Raw genomic sequence first — 24339 nt, 5'->3', positions numbered from 1 at the left:
TCACAAACTTTTGCACATAATTTGTTTTGTCCGTTTTAACAATTGATTTCCGTAAAAAAAATTGTTTTGATTTGATAAACAAACATCTGTTATTTCATATAAAAAATACTGGTATTGATAAAAAAAATTCATGATTAATGGTTAAAATAAATAAAATTCCAAAATGCTCAAGGGGTTCACATATTTTCGAGCAGCACATATAGGCTGTTGTTTAGGCTACACATAAAGAAATGTGCATTACATAATAAAGATATGATTGGATTCTGCATCAATGCTGTGCTATGCATCATAAGTGTTATGTCTTTATAAATAGGTCTGTGTCTATTGAATGCTTATGTAGGCTATGCAATATCAGTGGAGCTATACAACTGAATATGGCTTATTTAAATATATAAAAAGGCTATTTAATATAGGCTACAGCCTAATGTAGCCTATATTTATTTTTCTCAGGACACAAAATGAACGTTACAGCAAATAGTTTCTCTCGGTAAAGTTTCAAAAGACACCGAGAACATGTGACCAGTCAGAACAAGCAAGAGAGCAGAACGGCTGTCATTTCCTCCAAAGCCACGCCCACACCGGAAACAAAACAAGGCTGTCATGTGACTCGTGCTCTCGTGCCTCTTGTGTCGTATGCTGCGGTTAGATGTGAAGGCAGTACAAGAAGGATTCCATTATAAGGTATAACAAACCGTTCCCCGTTGAGATGTGTTATTTTCTTTGCATTTACTTCACATGTTTACATTAATGTAGTATGCCATTGTTAGCTAAATATCGCCGGTTACCTTTCTCATTAGCTACCAGGTTAGCATGGTAACATACTCATTCGTTTCAAATGACCCAGAGTTACAGACAGTCTAAGTTACTATGTGGACTTTTAATGGACTCACTTTTCTCCCTACAGTCGCTCACCGTTGTGAATAACATATAAATCAACACCATGGCTGACGTGAGTACGGCCTGTCATTCTCTCCTTCCATAGTCCTACCAGTCGCTGGCAACGAGCCCCAGAAATAATATCAAAACCAAATTTGATTTAAACCAAAATGTGACCTTCCATGTAATTGACCCTGCGTTCCAAATCACATACTTTTTCTTTTTACTACACTATATTAAAGCACACAAGAGTATTAGAACCATGGGAGAGAAATAAAAATCAGATAAGGAAGTTTTTTTTTCTTTCATTTTGTATAGAAATGTCAAGAATCAAGACCAATCCTGCTAAATGCTGTTGGAGTTAGTGGGGCATAGGTATTTTTGGCATAAAGCTGGAGTACAGTATATGATTTCTGATTGGTCAAAGTTAACATGAGCTGACACTCTGACCAATCAGAGCGAGGCTCCGATTCTCTGTTCTTATTGGCTGTTGGGACTGTCCATTCACTTTGGCACAACTTTGTTGGTGTAGAGCGGGGGTCACTAACAGGCGGACCGCGGTCCGGGTCCGGACCCAGACGCCGTCCTATACGGACCCGGACCTGTAGTCAATCAATTGTTTAAGTATTTAAAATTTTGACGGGGCGCTTCTATTTTGACCGGCGCAGCTTTTCTAGACTTTACGGTACTGGTTTAGCGAATCAGGAAATGCTTTCGAGTTAAGCCATCCCGCCTCCTGCTACTCAGGCAGCCAATCGAATCTGTGCATTCCCGGCTCAGGCTGGCTCACAGACAGAGACAGTGAGCTATCATGCGAGAGATGACAGAGAGAAGTGCAAGAATTACGAGAATTTCAGCGAAATAAGTCAGATTAGAGTGAGAAAGACAGCGGGAGGAGAGTGAGAGACAGCTTTCTCTCTCGCTCGCCCGCTCGCTCACCGGCTCCGTGTGTCGCGAGCGAGTTAACGAGCGATCAACAGCTGAGTTTTTTCCTATTATTACTATCTATGATTTTTTCCCCTTTTGTAAGACTGGTGAAAACCGGTCAAGGTGCAATCATGTGGACTCTCTATTACCCTGATGTAGACCTATGTGTGAATGACACAGACATAAGATTGACATAATCACCAATCGCCAGCAGCACTGCATCTACTGCCCACAACAGCAACAGGAAAAACATTATTTAAAAAAAAAATTTGTATGTAGTTTCAATTATCTACATTTTAAGTTTTACATATTCTTAGTAATGGCAGAATTTATAAATACAGGTTAATTTTTTAGCAAGATATTTGGCAGTAGCCCCCACTAACATTAGCGAAAGCTAGTGGTCATCCGTCCCTCAGTCCAGTTATCTGGCTGCTAGCAAGTTATGTTGTTTTGTTAATTTTTCTATTCATCTTAACTATATTAAATGTTGACCTTTTCTTTTATTATTTGCACCAGAATGCTCCGATTACATTCTAAAAACACAAAAAAAAATTACTGGGGGGGAAACCCCCAGACCCTCCTACAGGGGTTTAGTTTCTGACATGTCACTTTTTCAGAGCTTTTCAAAATTGCAAAATAAAAATCCAGTATTAGACAAAGTGGGAGATTACTATGTTAAACAAACACAGTAGGTATAGTGAAGTTTAGAAATGATACATTGAAAATATTTCTCAAAATTATTTAATTTTTCAAAAATGAATTATATATTTTATCTTTATTTTAAGATTATTATTATATTTATTTTCACAATTTTATTTTTAAATGCAGCCCTTCTCTATGAAGAGATTAGTTTCAGTTGAGTCACTTAAATAATACATATATCTTCAGTATTATATATCTATAATTATTTAAAAGTGAGAATAAATATTGTTGAAATGTTTTTGAATTGTTCTTTCTATATTGATCTGACAGTCAGTTGTTAATTACATGCAGACGTTGATACAACTACTAGGCTACTTCACTATATATCACACTGAATCATAACGCAAGTTAGACATTATGATGTTCCGGACCTTTGCTTGAGGACATTTTCTCTAACTGGACCTATTTGAATTTTAGTTGAATACCCCTGGTGTAGAGTGTGTCAGGGAGGGACCATAGGGGAGGGACCAAAGAGAACAAGTGGAGCGGTTGAGGTATTTGGATTCGAATCTCTATCCCAACTGCCATTTTCTCCCCAAATCCTCCACCCAAGCATTAAGTTACTTTATGAATTAAGATTTTTGGAACCAGAACATATGAACATAAGATGATGATTGTCATTGTAATTTTTATTTTTTTATTTTTACAAATATGCCAAACATGTCATGGCTTCAATACTTTAAATACATGTTCCTGATTATACTTACTGTAGGTAACGTCAATGCAGGCGCTTAACTTGAACCAGAGTATTTTTACAGTTTGGTATAAAGGATCTGGGGACTTCCTCCACCACTGCTAAAGCTCTACTACTTTCCTGTCCAACATGTATCACTTTTCTTTGCAGGATTTGAAGAGATACCTGTACAAACAGCTGCAAAGGTGTGTATGATTGAGCTCGGGCATGGGGCTGGTATGATATTCTGACGGTATGATAACCTTAAGCAAAAAAATAACACGGTACAGCAAATACAGCTCTCAAATGTGTTATTTTTGAAACATCTGAGTAAAAGACAAAATAATTTCTCTTTCAAGATATAGAATATTTTCTACATTAATTCACTTGTAATAAACATTTAATTATTCTTAACACAATAGAAATACCAGCTGTCCTTTTTAAGTGAGCAGCTCAACAAGGTTTTTAGAGACATGCTCACTTTCTACACATTTCTCTTTTAGTAAAGGTTATGATGCAGGAATGTTCTGAACAATAATAAACTATGTTAACATCCTAGGGCATATATGTATACCTTGAGAATGGCCCATGCCTGATTGAGTACATAATGAATATTAGTAAAGCTATGTTCCATGTCAGTGTGTATAACCCTGCTCTGTGCTTCCTCCCAGTGTTGAAGGTCTTCATGCCATTGTAGTGACAGACAGAGACGGAGTCCCTGTCATCAAAGGTAAAAGAACTATTGCAACACTTTGGAGCTCATTTCTATTATACAATCCTTTGTCTTTGTCATCAGTTCCACTATAACCACACAGCATTATGGCTAACCACACACTGACCCTGTGTTCCAATCCCCATACTTCCATACTATTTAGTATGCCAGAAAGAGATTTAGGATGTCCCAATACATGCACGTCAATTGCAGTATGCCAAAAATACCCAGATGCCCCACTCACTCCAATAGCATTTTGCAGTATTCGTCTTTATTCTTGACATTTCTCGAAATAATAAAAAAAATCTTCCTTATCTGATTTTTTTTTCTCTCCTGTGGCCCTAAAACTCTTCTGTATGTGTAGTATGTAGTGTAGGGCTGGCCCGAATTATTCGAATATTCGAATACTCGTTCGGAAAATTAGTATTCGGGGCTTCGTTTTTTTAATTTTTTTTTTTATAGTGGTTTTATTATGGTGTGTTTTTCTGGAACGAATATTCGAATATTCGCTCGGAAAAACCAACGAATATTCGAAGCCTGAAAAATGGCATTCGGGCCAGCCCTAAGTAGTGTAGTAAAAAGAAAAAGAGTATGTGATTTGGAACGCAGGGTGAGTTATTCTTGTTTTGCCTACATTGCACAAAAGTAGTAAAAGTAGTGATGGAGACTCATCTAGTTTTTGTTTTTGTCCCATGCTGTGAGCAGTTGATATGAGTTAAAGTTGAGGATTTGTGGAGACTGATGTTGGGATAAATATTGAGCTTTTCAGGGGGTATTTCATTCACAGGCCAGAAAATCTAATCAAAATGTCGCAGACTGATCTGAAACAAACTCGGCAAGCTGCTCCGTTCCCATTGAATATCACTATTTAACTGCTTTGACTTTGTGCATCAGAAATGATTAGAACTATATTTTTGAAAGTTAAGGAGGATTCAAGTAATGTACCAAAGGCACTGAGAAAAAAAACCTACTAAAAACAGACATTGTTAAGTGGTGTGTTTGTGTCAAAGGGAATTCAGAGCAAATAAGTCTCATTATGCACGTCTTCTAATAGAATATCTGAAGTGAGGAGCAGTTATTGAGTGTGTGTAGAGTACAGTTATTCACATTGCTTGTTGTGTGTCCCTGCAGTTGCCAATGACAGTGCTCCGGTCCATGCTCTGCGACCAGGCTTCTTGTCCACGTTTGCTCTGGCCACAGACCAGGGCAGCAAACTGGGCCTGTCCAAGAACAAGAGCATCATATGCTACTACAACACCTACCAGGTCAGACATTATCATACATGGCTCTCATTTTTCTCTCACATATTACCATAAGTGACTAATGGATTTCTTAGCAGCTCCCTGTGATTATTGAGAATGAAAAAAATAAGGTAGATAAGGTAAATATTTTCGGTAAAAAAATTAAAAACCGCTAACATTGCTCCAAAGCAGCCACACTGACAAGGCTGCCTGGCTGCAGTCTTCTTTCTTCTTGATTTTTTTAATCAGCCTCGTGAGCCTGATTAATCGGTCTATCCCTAGTTTCAACCACCTACAACTAATAAGCCTGTTGTCTGGTTGACTGTGTTTTATTAGCTACATTATGAGGATTCTCAACCCAGCAATAGTTCTGTGAAAATCTTAAGGCTGTTTTCTGGACAATACCTCATATCATCCCAACACGTGAGGTGTAAGCATGGCGGTGTTTCTCCCCTGTTGGTGGCCTAACATGTCTGTTGTGTCCTTGTACTCAACAGATTGTGCAGTTCAATCAGTTACCACTGGTCATCAGTCTGATTGCCAGCAGTAGTGCCAACACAGGTAAACCCTCTGTCAATGCTCAATGTACACAGTTCACCTTAGTCCACTGCAACTACATGTAGATTACCAATAGTCAAGCCAAGATAGAATTATGAATGACTAGGGAAGGGCTTACAAGTTATTGACAGCAACATTTAATCATTGTTGTTTATCACAACAGCATTTACTTAAACGGCTTGGTAATTGTGTAGAAGAATGTTATGGCTGAAGTACTCCAAAAGCGTTTACATTGTGCTTGGTTTTCTCACTGTATTTTAAATAGAGTAGTCGACAAGTCTAAATAAAAACTTCTGTTTCAATGTTGGGGAAAAGAGTCTCTATGTACATGCCTGGTATTTCCCCACCATCTGCCATGTTACAGTGGTGTTTGTGAGAACTTGATAGATAGATATTGCTTGTGTAGTTTGAATGGTTTCATAGTTTGATGTTTTGGAAAAACTTTAAAAAATGAAAAGATTAGACTTTAAAAACATTCCCAATGTAGCTAATTATATTTCTGTTATGAGTGTTGTGTTTTGTGATTAACTTTGTGAAAAATTATCTAATTTCCCTGTCTGTCAAATAAAAAGCATAAAAAAGCCCCAAAACATATGACATATGTCTATTTCTCCTGATTACAATGATTTGACTTATCACCAGCACACTACTGCCGCCCTGTGGCGTGGCGTGTCAACACCAAAAATAATCAAACCAAATATTCCAACATAGAACCAAAAACACCCCTAATGGCTTCTACACGTCTGTTCCAGTAGTCGGAGCTATACTAGGTGGAATAGTTGTAACACAGCCAGCATGGTGTTTGTTACAGGCCCCCATACTAAATGTAGCTGCAAGAGCCTCACCGGTGGGGCTACTGTCTGTGAACTAACCCTGCGTTCCAAATCACATACTCTTTCTTTTTACTACACTACATACTAAAGTACAGAAGAGTTTTAGGGCCACTGGAGAAAAAAAAAATCAGATAAGGAAGATTTTTTCTCATTATGTCGAGAAATGTCAAGAGTAAAGACGAATACTCTAAAATGCTATTGGAGTTAGTGGGGCATTTATGTATTTTCACCATACTACAATTGGCGTGCATGTATCGGGACATCCTAAATCTTTTTCTGGCATACTAAATAGTAGGGAAGTATGGGGATTGGAACTCCCCATACATAAAAGGGTAAGTGTTGTGGGAAGTGGATATACAGTGTCGTGCGAAAGTTTGTGAACCCCTTGAGCCTTTTGGAATTTTATTTATTTTAACCATTATTAATTCATTTTTTTTCAATACCAGTATTTTTATATGAAATAACAGATGTTTGTTTATCAATTCAACATTTTTATTTTCCAGAAATCAATTGTTAAAATAGATAAAAACAAATTATTTGACAAATGTTGTATGTGCAAAAGTTTGTGAACCCTAAGCTGCATTGCTTAAATCGAGCAAGGTAAATACAATCAGGTGGGCCAAACTGATTGATGAAATAGACCAATGTAATGAGAGATCTTGAGGGAAGAAATTGGGCGCCACTAGATAAAACAAAGATAAAACCAGGTCAGTTTAGGCCCACCAAACTGAACCCATACAGGTCAGACATGCTCAAGGGGGAAAAAATCTCAGAGGATCTCAGGAATAGAGTTTTGATGTTGCACATTTGTCTGGGGACAGCTATACATTCGTATAAAAAAGTTTGAGCTCCATCGGCCCACCGTGAGGCAAATCATCTACAAATGGAGAGCTTTAAGAGTGACTTAACGTCTGCCTAGAAGTGGACTTCCTTCAAAAATATCCTCAAGCGCCACAAGAAAAGTGATTTTTCAGGTAAAAGCCAACCCACACATTACATCTGGAGATTTGCAGACCATTTGCCACCACCATCCTTCACTTGGGAGAAGGTTCTCTTGGTGGTAGGCAGAGTTGCGTTTCTGCCCAAACATGGCGGTTTTGGTTATGACCAAACAGATCAATTTTGGACTAATCTGCCCACAGAATAAGACTTCAGGTATCTCCAGGTGCTCTCTGGCAAAGCCGTGACAAGCAGTTTTGTTCTTTTTTGAGAGCAGAGGCTTCTTCAGCAACCATCCCATGAAAGCCATTTTGACTGAGTTTTCTTCTTATTGTGGAACCATGCACATCTGTCCCAGATGTTGCAAGAGAGGTCTGCAAATCACTAGATGTAATGAGTGGGTTGGCTTTTAACTAAAAAAATACTTTTCTTGTGGCGCTTGAAGATATTTTTGAAGGAAGTCCACTTCTAGGCAGATGTTTAGTCACTCTTAAAGCTCTCCATTTGTAGATGATTTGCCTCACGGTGGACCGATGGAGCTCAAACTTTTTTTAAATTAATTTATAGCTGTCCCTAGACAAATGTGCAGCATCACAAGTCTATTCCTGAGATCTTCTGAGATTTCTTTCCCTTTTAGAATCTCTGACCTGTATGGGTTCAGTTTGGTGAGCCTAAACTGACCAGGTTTTATCTTTGTTTTATCTAGTGACGCAGAATTTCTTCCCTAAAGATCTCTCATTACATTGGTCTATTTCATCAATCAATTTGGCCCACCTGATTGTGTTTACCTTGCTCGATTTAAGCAATGCAGCTCAGGGTTCACAAACTTTTGCACATACATTTGTCAAATAATTTGTTTTAACTGTTTTAACAATTGATTTCTGGAAAAGAAAAATGTTGAATTGATAAACAAACATCTATTATTTCATATAAAAAATACTGGTATTGAAAAAAATGAATTAATAATGGTTAAAATAAATACAATTCCAAAAGGCTCAAGGGGTTCACAAACTTTCGCACGACACTGTATTGTGAAAGCTCATTGGATCACCACAGACATTCCAGTGGCTCCTGTTGTGTTCATACATTGACCATGAGATATTGTCTAAAGTGAATTAACAGCAGTGCACTGTGTGTGTCCTCAGGGCTGATCATGAGTCTGGAGAAGGAGCTGGCTCCACTAATAGAGGAGCTGAGGCAGGTGGTGGAGGTGACATAAGCTCTGACACACAATCACTGTCTGTTCACTGTCAAGCTGTCTGTAATGGTGCATTCATGGCCTGTGGGAAAAACCTGTCTGGAGGTTTTTAAAATTCCCAGTAAGAGACTTGATATGTGTTAATATCTTCCATCGTGATTGAACTTTCCTCTACACATTTTCTCTTTGTTGACTTTCTTGCTCTCTGATAATTTTTTCTCTGTACAACAGAGGTATTCCTCGTCAGCATTTTCACAGTTAACCCAGAGTTAATATGTCAAATCAAATGTCAAGCAGTCTGAAATAAATGTCATTTTTAGCATCTCATCTGGTTTCCCTCATTTTGTCATTGGTTATGGTTTGATTGTAAACATCCAGTGTTGTAGTGTTTTCTTGTAGTAGTAGTAATGTACTTATATTGTAGTCTTTGTAGAAAGGTCAATTTGTCAATACATTTTATTTCACTGACGACTGCAATCCAGCCATCAGTGTGGAGAGGGTTTGCCTGAAACAAGGTTATTACAGAAAGATTTGTTCATTGTTTGTTTAATGATACATTGTTCTGTAAAAATGTTGGACACTAATATGTTGTAAACATGCATTTTAACTCTAGCTTTATCCAACATCTAGATTGTTGGCATATTTATTCAAACATTTCATAAAACAATGAAAAAAACTAATTGTTTTAATATAAATGATCAACTGGCAAGGTTTCATGATATCTAGAAGTTAAAATGTTACAGTGTCTTGACCTAACTACAATCTTCAGTACATTCTCATGAAATTATCACCAGCCACTGGCTCTAGTGTAGCACATGTGACACATAGTATGGGAGCATCGTGCATATACACGGGTGTAAGGTACTTTTTATTGCTACATATTAAAAAGATTTCCTGCATCATAATTCATTTGAAATAATTCCATTTACCAGTTCTGCATTATTACAACAAAATAGGCTTTTCTGACACGAGAGAACTTCATATAATCAATATTGTTTTTTAAGGATGAGACTGGAGAGATTTTCTTCACTGCTAGGAACAAAAATAGCTTGAAGCTAATAGCCACAGACAGGATGTTTGGTGTAATAGCATAATGCTAACAATACCCATGAAGGAGTTTGTTTTAAAGGAAACCCAACTCTATAACAGCAGAGTGAGAATTCTAACAGACGACTGGTGAAATTCTTCACCAGTGAATATGTCATGAAGCAAAGCGGAGTCTCTTCCCAGTAGCTGACCTCCAATCAGTCCACACAGGGCAACCTGTCCCCAGGGTTGCCGCGGATCTTGAAAAGCATTAAAAGTCATTAAATTTAAGTTTCAATATTCAAGGCCTTAAATGTCTTAAAAAGTCTGGAATTATTGGGTGGGCGGCATTAAATTTACTCGGGGGCAGAATTAATGAGCTTGCCTTATTTGTTTCATTCTAGTTTTATAGTTTAATTGTTAGATTTCTATGTTTTTATTTTATCGGTGTTTTATATACAAAGATATCCGGCAAGTCCGACGCCTACGCTAGAGGCAGTACGGCCGTGTGAGGCTGAGTACCGCATTTAAAACGTAGAAGAAGAATGTGTGTTCCCTGCTTTCGAATTTGAAGTCGGCCGCGGTAGAGCAAAAAAGGAGAGAACGACCCAGCGAAATGCATGCGCAGCTATTATAAATTCAGTGAGAGGTGGAGGGAGGACGACTGGCTGGCTTTTTTCACCCCGCGACCGCGACCACACACTGCCGCTGCTTGTAGGTGCGCAACCACCCGTCCGCTGATGATATAGGTAGGCTACTGTCGCAAATCACACAACACGTTGATTGTGTTTAGTGAACAATGTTTATGTGTCTATATTTATAAATAGCTGCTCATCAGACGTTCATTCAGCTCATTCAGGTCGCGTTGACTTGGCGTGAGCTCATGGAGTGAGACGCGGGTCTCTTTCTGTCACTTTCTTTCTCTCCACTCTGCACTCCCTTTCTGACAGCTATAAAAACTATTGCCGATCCTCCCATCAATCGCAGATAGTAGCCTACGTTTCCTTTGCCAATCGGTACAACTCGGTTTATTAACCTGAACGCCTGCAACAATACTGTATGAAGAAAAAATTACTTTGCGCAAATTACCGCATGGATGTAAATCTACAGTGGGCCAACATACGATTTTGAAATTGCAAAAACCTCCCTTGACCTGTGGAACCAATTTTTAAATAGTTTCTGCCATAAGTTCTGAAAAATAAAGTTAATGGACTAAGTTTGTTATTTATTGAATAAGGAATTAAAATATGAAGAACATTCGGATTATTCTTCTCCCAAAAATATCCCATTTTTAATTTAGCCTAATTAAAATATTGTATGCTGCACCTAACACATATTTTCTAAATTTATTAAACTGTTCTTGTTACTCGATTAATCAGTAAATGTAAACCAATTGATACAGTTCTGTAATTGGTTAAAAAGGTGGTAATGATGGGTTTTCAGGTTGCCTTTACAGTGATCTCTTACACTGTGTGTGCAAATTTTTTAGGCAAGTTGTATTTTTGAGGATTAATTTTATTATTGAACAACTACAGTGCTCTCGGTCAATCCAAAATGTTAATGAACCTAAACCTGAATGTTTACGAAAGTAAAGGTGAGGTTTTGTCTTTCTTACGAGAATATAGGCTATATATGTTTTGCTATTATTAGGTAACTATTAGTGTGCAGAATTATTCTGCAACTAAATAAAAAAACTAAAATTTTCCCATCTCACTTGTTTATTTTCATCTGTTACAGTGAGAATAATAAAACAACTCAACATTTACAAATAAAAATGTCCGACATGTCAAAAAAAAAAATCAGTGACCAATATAATATAGCCACCCTTCTTTTCAATAACTGTCACAAGCCTTCCATTCATGGAGTCTGTCAGTTTCTTGATCTGTTGACGATCAACTTTTTGTGCAGCAGCAACCACAGCCTCCCAGACACTGTTCCGAGAGGTGTACTGATTTCCTTCACTGTAAATATCCCGTTTAAGCAGGGCCCACAGGTTCTCAATAGGGTTTAGGTCAGGAGAGGAAGGGGGTCATGTCATTATTTTTTCATCCTTAAGGCCTTTACTGGCTAGCCATGCAGTTGAGTACTTCGATGCATGTGATGGAGCATTGTCCTGCATAAAAATCATGGTCTTCTTGAAAGATGCAGACCTTTTACTGTACCACTGAAGAAAGTATCTTCTAGAAACTGGCAGTAGGTTTGGGAGTTGATTTTGAGGCCATCTTCAACCCGAAAAGGTCCAACTAGCTCATCTTTAAAGATACTAATAGTTCCCTCAAAAGATCAGCTAGTTGGACCTTTTTGTTTTTTATTTTCTGTAATTAGACAGCAGTTGTTAGCTAAAGTGCATTGAATATTTGGTAGTCAGATTTAATGTAACCCTTTACGGAGTATAGTGTAGTTTGTCGATTTCTGTTACCGCGGTATTGGTATTATTTTTCCATTTTAGAGGTCTTAAAAAGGTCTTAAATGTCTTTAAATTTGAACTTTAAAAATTGGCAGATACCATGCCTGTCCCATTCTCATCCATTCTCCAGTGGACTCTGGGTTTAGTTCATCCAGCTGATGTGAGGTCTTGTGTGGAGTCTGCGTTCCATCTCAACTCACAGCATTCATCGACCTTTTCTCATCTGTGACTGGAAAAAAAGAGTGTGTCACCGCTGGCTGCAAATCACCTAGTCCTTTAACTGGTCTGTAAGGGGCCACTCACACTAGGGCCGCGGCCCCGTGCCAAAGCTCATTAGCATACTAAAGTCTAGAACAGGGGTGTCCAAACTACGGCCCGCGGGCCAACTGCGGCCCGCTTTTTATTGGCCCGCGGCCGATTTTAAAGATATAATGTAATATGGCCCTTTGAAAAAAAAAGATTTTTTTTTTTTTTTTTTGCATTTCTTAGTTAACCCACTAGTGCAGGGTTGTCAAAACTGATTGATTGGCCCGTGGCACATTTAAAAAATATAATGTAATATGGCCCTTTTAATTTTTAAATAATGTAAATGCACTCATTATATTACAGAGAAATATGTCCCAAATAAGAAAAAGAGCTCCAAGCCCATCCCAGGGGACCCTGCATAACATTTTATTTTAAATTAATATTATTATGGAAAATCCATGTGTCCTTCTCCAATAGCTTCTAATTCATCTGACACAGTGTCTCCATTTTTTTCATACAAAATTCTTCAGCCTCTTAATTTCCCTCTCAAAGTGCACCAGATTCATGCATTTCACTTTAAAAACTTAAAAAAATCTCCCGGGGGGTCATACCCCCGGACCCCCCTTGGAGGGTCAGGATCTCGGCTGGCTACTATTTTCACCCAGCTGGACATTGGACGCAAAAGCAGAAAACACTGGGTGTATCAATGGCATTTAGCAAGAGGGGGAATGTATCTGTTTAATGTGCAAGTAAAGTGTTGCCGTGAAGAAGGATTACAATTTATGAAAACACTATGAAACTAAACATCAGAGCAGCTACATGTCCTGATAAATGTGTTATTTTTGCAAAGTGGCCCGGCCCTTCGTAGATTTTTCTGTATGTGGCCCTCAGTGAAAAAAGTTTGGACACCCCTGGTCTAGAACGTTTGGCTAGTGTGATCACGCCATCCGTATTCCAGCACGGAACAGCTCCTTGGCCACGGCACACCTGGGAGAGGTGTGCCGTGGCCAAAGTACAGATGCTACTGAGATGACACGCGCACAAGCAAGCGCACAGGCGGCGTTCCTGACGTGAATTTATTAAGGATGCATTGTCCGTTAACGTCCGCTGCCTTACTAGTCGGCACCAGAATTGCCCACCACTTGGACTTGTAGCTATAATGTGTGAGAATTAACGTGTGTGTAAGCCTAGGTGTGGGCTAATAAAAGAGGGAGAGAGCTAATTAGGTCGGCTCAGAAAGCACAGCAAAAAGGTTTTCGTGTTTACTCACGTTCGTCAGATGATTTTTTTTCTTTTTCCTCCCGTCAGCTGTCATAACTGCATTTACGCATGGCGGTGGAGACGCACCCAAAACAACACACCGCGGCCCGGTGATAAGGAAACAGTAGCCTACACTAAGGTTTAACAAGAAACTTTATAAAGACACTTAAAAAAACGATCTCTGCCCATACAAAAAGTTCTGACTTGGATTTGATGGAGCGATCGATGTGTACAAAACCATCCGGATACATATGGTCTGATGACGGGCCGTTATATTAATAATAAACAGCGTGCTGCACAAATATGAGACTGTCCACCGCGACCTATTACGTCAAGGCTACATTTAAAAAAAAACAATAGCTTAAGGATTCTCGTTGAATGTGGAACATTTGATGCAAATTTGGCCGGATGAAAATATTCACAAACAGTCGTATAGCCTACAAGTAGACTAAGCTCCAAATCCTAAACGCGCACGGTGACGTAGGCAAGGTGCAATCGTGCCCAGGCCACGAGCAGTGTGAGCACGGGCCTGCGGGGGGAGTGGGGAGGGGGGGGGGGGAATCGTGCTGAATCGTGCTGAGCACGGAACAGGCAAACGGCACTAGTGTGAGTGCGCCCTTAGTTTAAAACCCACATTACATTGCTGCTGCCACCTTAGAACACTTAGGGCGCACTCACACTAGGCACGTTTGCCTAGTGTGAGTGCGCCTCCAGCACGATTGCCCTGTAAAAATACCCACCAAATGTGCATCCCTAACTATATGGAACTTTTGAGTTTTTCAGGTTTTCATGTACAATGTGTTATACACCTTTAAGGCCACAAGGAGGCAGTATTTTCATGGTTTGCTTCTTGTTACCCCTTTCCCACCAACAGGAACCAAGTGGCAGCTCCAGGCTGGTGCTGGGGCCAGTGAGCCACTGGTTTCACCCTGGCACAAGTTTTGAACCGCTTAGTTAGTTGGTCTGGTTGGTCAGGATAATCCCTCCCCTGGCACCTGACGTTTGCGACTCTTATTTCCAGTCTGGCTCTAACCTGGTGTTGCTCTGGCACCAGTTTTTCCAGCCCGGAGCCGGCTCTCTGGCAGTGGGAAACCAAATAACTGATTCCAACTGGGCTCTAGCTACGTATAAGCCCCAATTTTGCTTATTTGGTAAAAGGGGCAATTGAGGCCAGGTAAATTACTTGATGCTCCTCTGTCTTTCAGTCATATTTAGGTGTAAGTTGACCTGAAGTGTTGACTTGTGAATTTCCTTCAGCAATAAGGAAGTGGTTTAATATTACTCAAGCAACAATCCATCACTCAGAAACAAATGAGAGAATACTGAGTCATGAAGTGTTCCCCACACAATCAAGGATAACCATCAGAACATACTCAATCAGAACCTTGATTTAGGCCCAGACTAGGTGTCTATCATTAGTTCTCTGTTAGGCCTTTCACACCGCCGCAAAATCGGCGCTAGTTCTGGGCTTGTTCGGAGTTAGAGCCAGTGTTTTGGTTTCACACCGCCAGAAAGCCTGCTCCGGGCCGTAAAAACCGGGGGAACTCATACCCCAGGATTGAGCAGGGTTTGGGAAGAACTGCTTGCGCCAGCAGCCGGGGGAGGGATTATCCTGACCAACTAGAGCAACTCAAACCTCATGCCCGCCATATTTAAAAACACCGCTACTACGAGACGTAAACATAACATAATTACCGAACGTAGCGATCAAATCGAGGGCTTGGCGCAAAAGGGGCGTAAGTGACATTTTCAGAATTTTACAGGAGAGCAAAAACAAACTTTTTATTGATTGTAAATATTTAACAAAAAACAGCATATGGAAGCAATCTCTACTTTAATAGAGATTAGAAATGACTTTTATATATCATTTTAAAGGTCTTGATAAGTTCTATCAAATGGTAAAAGAATAACGTCACTAAACATTATACTTTTTGAAATAAAGGCTGAAAACATAAAGGCGTAAGTGAAAACCTTCAGTTGAGCTTGGCGCACAAAAGGCGTAAGTGCATCATAAATAGGCTCAAGAGTTGACAATATGGAGGGATTGCAGAAAAGACCATCATTTATACTACAGAAAAGGTGTTTTTGAATATGTTTGGAGAATTTGATATACCCACATATGATGGAGAACATAGGACACTAAAATAAACACTTTTTTTATTTTTTTATTTTAATAAATCTTTTTTTTTTTTTTTTTAAATATTAATTCCTTGAAGCCTAATCTCTATTAAAGTAGAGATTGATTTCATATGCTGTTTAAATATTTATGATCAATAAAAAGTTTGTTTTTGCTCTCCTGTAAAATTCTGAAAATGTCACTTACGCCCTTTTCGCTCCAAGCCAATACGAGTATTGTCAGCTCTTTAGCCTATTTATGATGCACTTACGCCTTTTGTGCGCCAAGCTCAGTGCACTTACGCCTTTTTTGCTCCAAACTCAACTGAAGGTTTTCACTTACGCCTTTATGTTTTTAGCCTTTATTTCAAAAAATAAAATGTTTAGTGACGTTATTCTTTCACCATTTGATAGAACTTATCAAGACCTTTAAAATTATATATAAAAGTCATTTTCGCAAAATATGTCACTTACGCCCCTTTTGCTCCAAGCCCTCGAAATTGACCGGCGAGAATACGCTGTATGGGTCCTGTTTGGTTAAGAAAGCAAAGCGAGAGCCAACACGTGTAAAAATAAGACGTATTCGCCGCTGTTGTTGTGCTTAAAGCTAGTGGTAGCTTTAGCGTTAGCCACAAGAGCAGCGGCGTCGGGTGACGTACACACACGTTTACAGTGACTTCATGACGTTGCTCTCTTGCCGGCTCCATAGCTGTCTCCGGTCGATGTGAAACCAACCGGTTCATAACTGGGATAAGGCTGTAACCAGTTTTGAACTGACCCCAACACCAGCCTGGAACTGACTCTTGGTTCATTTTGGTGTGAAAGGCCTATGTGTGTTTTTGATTTGACTCCACTATGCCATGGAGTGACTCCAGCCGTTAGTCACTCTCTGGCAGCACTGTGTGATAACACTCACCAGTTTCCACCTGAGGATCTTGATCCACTCGTCGGCCTCCACACCCGTCTTTGCACAAAGATAGTAGGTTCTCTCAGGGAACACCATGCTGTGGACAGACATATGTTAAGAAAGGCTCAAAGCACATATCCAATAGGAGCCTAATATTCAGGAGCCAATCTGCTGGTGAATTGGCTGGTTAAGTTAGTCTGCTAGGTTACTCCAGTGAGGTTGATGGCTATATTTGAGATAAAACTTGTCTTTAGGAGCCACTATGTAAATAATTGATTTAATATATATTTAGTTACAAATTAAAAAATTCATACTATTTAAAATGGTGTAAAATATATAATTTAGTCATATATAAATGAGTAATTTTCTATGTTTTATATATAAAATAAGTTATTTTCTATGTTTTATTTTTCCATGCTATAACATCGCTGTGTAGTTAAAGCTGTGACAAATGTAAAGTAATCAGTTTGGAGTCGGATATTGATGGAAGCTACACACTTTTTTGACGGTGCGTTAGACTAAGGCTTTGTAAAAGGGCATATACACTAAAAGGGTATGTGAACAAGCGGCCCACCGTAGCTAGCAACATGCCAGTTTACAGAGCCTAGGCTGTGTATTAACACCAAATATTTTTATATTTTTACACTTGTTAACTAATGTCATTTTAGAACTAAATACACACATGACCGTCACGGGCACTTCCTGGTTTCCTTCCAGTATGTATTTGGTTTTAACATGACATAAAGTGTAAAAGTATAGAGCGCAACATAACAGTAAATATACAATTCCCAGCAAGCACACAGGAGCGTTAAGTGATGTTGTAAAGTTTGTACTTCTCCTTCCCTCCCCCTGTTTCCTTCCTGTTATCTAACTGCTCAGATTTCCCTTTTTTTCAAAGGACACAGATTTCAGTCTGCTGGCATGGGGAAGTGAAACTGAGAAGAAACACAACCACAGAATGCATTGCTGCGACAGGACTCTAACCCTGCATTTCAAACCTCATACTCTTTCTTCTTTCTATTCTACATACTAGATCTGACCATAAAAAGAATCTAGTTTGGATGCTGTTGGCATGCAATTGGGACATACTTTTACTTATTTATTTCATGATATCATTGCGCCTTGATCTTGCATCTGGCTTTTATATCCGTCACATCCCTGGTTGTTTTCATATGGAGGCTTCGTCGATGTGACTTCACTTACGGTGCCACGTGGGTTGTGTCTCAGAATCACCCAAATAGCATGCTGTTTTTCAACACTAAAATCATCGACCGGATGTAGTAGACATCAGGGTATTTTTAAAGAGGACCTATTATACTACTTTTCTGGTCTTAATTTCTTGTTTTACACTGCTATAGAGCAACCTGACACGAATCACATCACAAAAAACTATGTAGATTTTCGGGAAGCTCTTTCTCTTATTTTGGCGATCCAGCACGTCCTGTCAACACTTGAGTGTGTGTGCTTCGGCAATCTCCGCTCCCTCCGCCTGTGCATCGGCCATCTCCGCTACCCTCCCCCCTCCTGCAAACCCCACTCCGTTGTGATTGGTTACCTTCCTTCCGGAACACTTTCAGTGGCGGGAAGCGCGAGCATGGACCTATAAGGGCGCGAGGCAGACGCGAACAGGGAAGTGACAGCATTACCATACATGGAAACATCCGCGTGGTGACTTCACGAAGTTACATGCGACGTCACAAAGTTACAAAGGGTAGACCGATTTGAACACGTGACTTCTCGACTGGCTAGAATAGTGTTTAGTGCTCGGCACAGACACCCCAGACGGTCAGCAGGGAATACGTCGAAATGCATGTAAGTCATTATTTGATAATTTAGTATGGTTAAGCATGACTATGAATCATCATAACAACGTTTATAGGTCATAAAAGTCAAAAAGCATCATAGGTCCTCTTTAAGCATACTAAATCTGACCACAAGAATTGGGACATCCTAAATCTTTTTTTCTAGCATACTAAATTTCAGAACGTGTGGGTATTGGAACGCAAGGCATGTGTTTGAAGTCTGTGGTATACAGGGTGAAGAGGAAAGGTGAGAGTAAAGTCCCTTGTGGTGCTAACTGCCTGCTCAGACATTCATCAAACTGTCTGTCCATCAGGTAGTCAATAATCCAGGAGCTTGCGGAGGCGTCTACATGCATATTTTGGAGCAAAAGCTTCTCCAGTGTAGGCTGAATTGTGTTAAAAGTAGAGCCCCACTGATATGGAGTTTGTTTTGGGGGCCAATGCCCATACTTATATCAGTGATACACTATATCGGACGATTAAATTATTTTAATATATATATATATATATATATATATATATATCTATATACAGTGGTGGCCAAAATTATCAGAAGGCTGAGGTTTGTTGTTTTTGTTGAATTGACCATTAAAATACCCATAAAACAAAGGATATATCTACAAAGTTATGTCATTATGATCTATAAACCATGCACAAATGAAGCATCTCAAATATTTTTCCTCCTTTAAATACAGTACAAACACTGTTTAAGAATACTTTTACTGTCAAACATTGGTACAGAGAACTTTTCTCTATTGTAATATTCTTTGTAGAGCTGCAACGATTAATCGACGAATCGATTATTAAAATAATCGCCAACTATTTTGATAATCGATTAATCGTTTCGAGTAATTTTTTAATAAAACATTTCCAAATTCTCTGATTTCAGCTTCTCAAATGTGAATATTTTCTGGTTTCTTTAATCCTATTATGACAGTAAACTGAAATATCTTTGTGTTTTGGACATAATACATTTGAGGAAGTCAACATGGGCTTTGGAAAATGTATCAATTTTTTTTTACCATTTTCTGACATTTTACGGACCAAAACACTAAACGATTAATAATCGATTAATCGAGAAAATAATCGACAGATTAATCGATTATCAAAATAATCGTTAGTTGCAGCCCTAATTCTTTGGCATAATACTGCAAGGGATGTCGACATTAATACGTTTATATTGACAAATGATGGACATTAAATAGAAGTTAAACCAAGACACATTCCCTTCACTTTATTGGGAGTAATAAAAGTGTGAACATTGGCATCCATCAGCCAAGTCACACCGCCAGTTTTACAAATAGTGTCTTTAGCAGCAAACACAAATTTCATTATTATTACCTAATTACACACAAAAGTAATAATGCTGTCAATTTATCATCCATTAAAATCTAAATTCTCTAGTGTTTTTAAAGCCACAATGTCAAGTTCATGACTTTGTAAGGTTAATGGAGGCTGGTGAATGGGACGACATGGCATCCCTCCTCTTCTCGCATGTGTCAAAAAGCACAGACTAGCCTGTGAACTTGCAACATACCACTTTCTTGAACACTTTACATTACCTTCTGCCAAACAATTCATTATTGAATAAGATACCATATGTTGGCCTACACCACTGCAGATTAAGCCACAGAACATAATACAGAAAGCACTCTGATGATAATCCATCTGCAGACTAGTACTTCAGATAGACACATAAATGGTAAAAGGACTCCACTTATATAGCGCTTTCCCCTGGTTTTTCACAGACTCAAAGCGCTTTACATTGTTTTGTACACATTCACCCAATCACACATTCATACACCGATAGCAGCAGTTACCACGCAGGGTGCAAACTAACTATCGGGAGAAATTCGGGGTTCAATGTCTTGCCCAAGGACACTTCGACATGTGGTGGGTAGGCGGGGGATCGAACCACTGACCCTGCACTCCAGAGGCGACCTGCCGCCCCATATACATTAACTTGATTTGACAAAAAGCATATGGCTCCTAATAATGGATGTGTGGTTGGATTTAAATGAGAAAATGCCAAATCCCTAACGGTCACTGAGACTCACCCACCAGAAACAGTTGACTCTGTCCTGAGTGTAGTCAAACTGGACCGCAGAGCAGGCTTTCAGGTCCAGGGTTCGAATGGGCTCCTCACACTGCAATACACATACACACAGACACACACAGAGACAGACACACACACGCACACACAAACACACACATGCACAGACAGACAGACAGACAGACACACACACACACACACACACAGCCACAAACTTAAGCTCACACCCTGTTATTGTTTGACTTGCGAGACTAGTGAAGCAGAAACCCTGCGTTCCAAACCTCATACTTTTTTTCTTTCTATTCTACATACTACATCTGACCATAAAAAAAATCTAGTTAGGATGCAGTAGGCATACTATTGGGACATACTTTTACTTATTTATTTCATCATAACATTGCGCCTTGATTTTGCCTCTTGCTGTTAGATACGTCCTATCCCTGTTTGTTTTCATATGGAGGCTCTGTCGATGTAACGTCACTTCTGGTGTGCACTGGATTGTGGGTCAGAATCACCCAAATAGGATGCAGTTTTCAACACAAAAAATCTCGGCCGGATGTAGTAGACATCCGGGTATTTCTAACTATACTAAATCTGGCCACAAGAATCGGGACATCCTAAATCTTTTTTCCACCATAGTAGATAGTATGGGTATTGGAACACAGCCTTAGTACATCTGCTCTAGCTTGTTCCTCTGATGAAAATCCAAAGGTAGAGTTGTGAATAGAAACACATTTAGCACACAGGTGATGAGAGACTCACCATTTTGTCTCTGAAGTACTTGAGTTCATATCTGTTGAGTGTGAACCACCTCTGTTTCCAGCTCTACAAAAAAGGTGTATAAAGCACTTTAAATATCACCTCTGTATTCAAACACTGAGGCATGTTTATGAAAGTCATGCGTCACTCACTGCACTCAGAGAACATTTTCAACTGCAATCACAGCAGTAGAACAGGTTTCACAATGAGGCTTATTTGTTTTAACACTCAGTGAGGTGTGACTCTCACCTTCACAAATGCTCCTTGTTTCACCAGATAGCCTTCCTTTGTGCCAAGCTGAAAAGACATGAAGGAGAAAGTAGAAATGTGACGCTACAGTGAGAACAATATATTGAACAATTATCAGCTGCTATGAATTATGTCAGAGCAGCTGAATGACTGGTTATTAGAATGTTCTCACAACACAAATGATGGTCCAAAATAGAAGTATGTTGTAAAAATATAGAATTATATTTTAATATTTAAAACTGTCACGTACGTATGTATTTGTTTCTAGAAAGACATAACGTGTTTAATTATAGAGCGCAACATAACAAGGTAAATAAACAAGTCCCAACAAGCACACAGGAGCGTTTAGTGATGTTGTAAAGTTTATCTTTTGACCTGCTCCCCTTGACTACCAGTGTTTGAGCTAAGATAACCTGGATGAGCGACCTATGTACATTTATATATCAAAAATGCACGCAGTTACAGGAACGGTTTTTGTCGCCTTTTCTTGAGGCGGAAAGTGAGGCAAAAAGCTTAAAAATGTAAACATTTGAAATATTCCTTTAAGGCTGATTTGCAGAGGCCCCGTCTAGGTTAATTTGGTCCCTCAGATGTTTTGTTATCTTGTGGTATTGGCTGAGTACAGGTGTGTTGACCTACCGACGGTGCATTGGGCACCAGGTCGTTTTGTGTGCGGCCTGTCTGTATGGCTGTGTGAACTCTCACTGACTCGTAGATGGAAGGCTCCTCCACATGCACAGGGTACGCACACTTCAGCACTATGAGGGTTCCTGCTTCAGACAGGATTCAAACACAAACACAATTACAACAACCAACAACACACTATGGACATGTGTGTGGGCCTTCCCCCTTTTTGTATTACAGTGATCGGAAAATGATTGTTAGATTGTATAACAATGCTGGGGAATGTTTAATGTACTGTATCGCTGCGTTGAGATTGTGCTCAACCTCTAGTCTGAGTAATAATTTCGAAATTCAATATTTATTTATATATTATATATGCAATATACTTTAGCAGAATGTTATAATTTTCTATTATTTGCATTCAGAACTACTTATGTAACTGACGGTCCATTGCGACTACAAGGGCAAGTGGGTTCCATTTAAATTCCCCGCTCCTCCCCCGCCCACTCTCCCTCCGCGCTCCAAGTTCCCTCCGTGCAACGTATGCTGCTACCAAGCCCCAACCTCAGCGATTTTTACCAGCATCCAATAAGGAAGTGACCACAACTGTAGTAACCCGGAAGTGCCACTGGGGGCTGTATGCAGAAGACAGCCATCTCTCATTGACTCCAATGTTAAACATGCCGTTTTCACAGCATTAATAAACCTATTTCAGGCCTGGATTGAAAAACCATTCTAGTCTGTATGTTTAGTTCATATCTCCATGTCAACTCTGAGGGGGGTGATTTTTTTTCTAGCAGGCTAGTTTTTATTCTATTGGAGGTTAAAATATATGAATTTTAGGGGCACGGCCTCTTGATTGACAGCTAGCCTCTGTCCCTCACTCAACCTCGAAGGCTAGTTGTAAGGCAGGGGTTCTCAAACTTTTGATAGCTGAGTGCCAATTTAGGAACCCAACATTGGACCGGGGGCCGCCGAATGGCCAGCGTCTTTGCATTTTTAAAGTTTACATGTATTGGTTTGCATCCAATAATGTGTAATTAACACATTTTAATTAATAAATGAAGGGCTAGGTTTCATTTCAACATTTGGGGGGACACATTAAAAGCGGGGGTCTGGTGGTTGTCCCCCAGAAAATGTTGAGGTTCGAACACTTAATTTTGTGCATTTTGGTTAATTTTTATGCAGTAATTTGTGTCTTCTGTATTTATTTATGGTGGACTAGTTAAGGAAAAGACAACTAGCTCCCATTGACACACATCTAATGGAATATAAATCAGTAAGGCACTGAGGCATTCTGTATTGCATTCAAATATTTATTCTACTTTATTGTTCAAAACTTTCTGCACATTGAAAACGTATCACATTTTGGAGTGTTTTTTTGTAGGACTCACTACTCATGATGCAGCAGCAGTGTTAACTATTATGACACTATACATTGGAAATAAACTGGGTGGGCTATCAGCAGTCAACTAGGAAGATAGTTCCATGGCTATCAGCAGCTAGCTAACGTTAGCTTGTTAGCTAAACTTTAGGCAAAAGAGTTAGAAACCAGATAATGTTAGCATCCATCCTTAGACACTTAACCTAATCTAATTCACCTTGAAGGTGAGAAAGTGCATCGTATTGGGCTTGACAAGCTCACTATCTAACAACTTAAACTGGGACCACTACACTGCCTGCTGCACTGCGGGAGGCTGACCAGCCGTCTGCAACGAGAGGCAGAGGCCAGCCGAACTTCGCAAGTTTAAGATGGTACGGTCCACTGTAGGGGTGTTATTATTAATAATTGGGGAATGAATATAAACAATTAGGAGGGATATTTAAGTATTTCGACTACTGTACTGTTTTTACTGTTACGGGGGACGGATCCCCTCCGTCTGTTTCAATATTTTTATTTTTATTTTTAATAATTCATAATTCAATGCGGGCCGCCAGATATGTTGCCCGCGGGCCGCACTTTGAGAAACACTGTTGTAAGGGTTAGCATGCTAACTCAGTAGACAGCAGTGCGTTCATTCCTCCATTCGTGTGCTGCTTGGGGCCAAGCCGTCTTGTTCTTTGGTAAACTGTACCAACGATGGAGGGGACTGTGGTTGCCAGTTTTTTCGGTGAATAACACTGTATTTACAATTATTATTGTTATGTTACAACCGTACACTGTAGCCTATAGAACAAATTAAAAGATGTTAGTTTTGCGAGAGTCACAGTGACAGTGTTAGCTCTCTTATG

General features: G+C 39.4%; 2 protein-coding genes across 4 annotated transcripts in view; one reads left to right on the top strand and one right to left on the bottom strand.

The window, feature by feature from the left end:
- Positions 1 to 583: 583 nt before the first annotated feature.
- Positions 584 to 8986, top strand: lamtor3 (late endosomal/lysosomal adaptor, MAPK and MTOR activator 3). Its single transcript, XM_080042122.1, has 7 exons — positions 584 to 681; positions 905 to 949; positions 3350 to 3384; positions 3850 to 3908; positions 5022 to 5155; positions 5629 to 5692; positions 8607 to 8986. Exons 2-7 carry the CDS (start codon positions 941 to 943, stop codon positions 8678 to 8680), a joined length of 375 nt encoding a protein of 124 aa, XP_079898248.1. The 5' UTR covers positions 584 to 681; positions 905 to 940; the 3' UTR covers positions 8681 to 8986.
- A 251-nt stretch (positions 8987 to 9237) lies between these two features.
- The window catches only part of dapp1 (dual adaptor of phosphotyrosine and 3-phosphoinositides), a 33321-nt gene continuing 18219 nt past the window's right edge, over positions 9238 to 24339 (bottom strand). Inside the window, exons 4-10 of one of the 3 annotated variants that reach the window (XR_013845223.1) lie at positions 22123 to 22256; positions 21484 to 21531; positions 21238 to 21300; positions 20484 to 20569; positions 16630 to 16717; positions 12197 to 12321; positions 9238 to 9922 (exon numbers count right to left, since the gene is read on the bottom strand). Coding sequence is in view for 2 of the 3 variants with exons in the window: in XM_080042060.1 (XP_079898186.1) it covers positions 12298 to 12321; positions 16630 to 16717; positions 20484 to 20569; positions 21238 to 21300; positions 21484 to 21531; positions 22123 to 22256 (443 nt within the window). In the remaining variant the exon portion in view is untranslated. Of the gene's footprint in view, positions 9923 to 11329; positions 12322 to 16629; positions 16718 to 20483; positions 20570 to 21237; positions 21301 to 21483; positions 21532 to 22122; positions 22257 to 24339 lie in introns of those variants that run through there. The other 2 variants (XM_080042060.1, XM_080042061.1) reach the window with 2 other exon arrangements.

Source organism: Ammodytes marinus (genome assembly GCF_949987685.1).
Source record: "Ammodytes marinus genome assembly, chromosome: 15".
In the NCBI taxonomy this organism is placed as follows: domain Eukaryota; kingdom Metazoa; phylum Chordata; class Actinopteri; order Uranoscopiformes; family Ammodytidae; genus Ammodytes; species Ammodytes marinus.
The sequence above is the reverse complement of the archived record's forward strand: the minus strand, read 5'-3'. Positions and strand labels throughout refer to the sequence as shown.

Excerpts from the sequence above, each read along its gene's own strand:
- lamtor3 (XM_080042122.1), top strand. Across the intron at positions 5,156-5,628 it reads GCTACTACAACACCTACCAG|ATTGTGCAGTTCAATCAGTT; the intron begins GTCAGACATTAT and ends TGTACTCAACAG. Across the intron at positions 5,693-8,606 it reads CAGCAGTAGTGCCAACACAG|GGCTGATCATGAGTCTGGAG; the intron begins GTAAACCCTCTG and ends GTGTGTCCTCAG.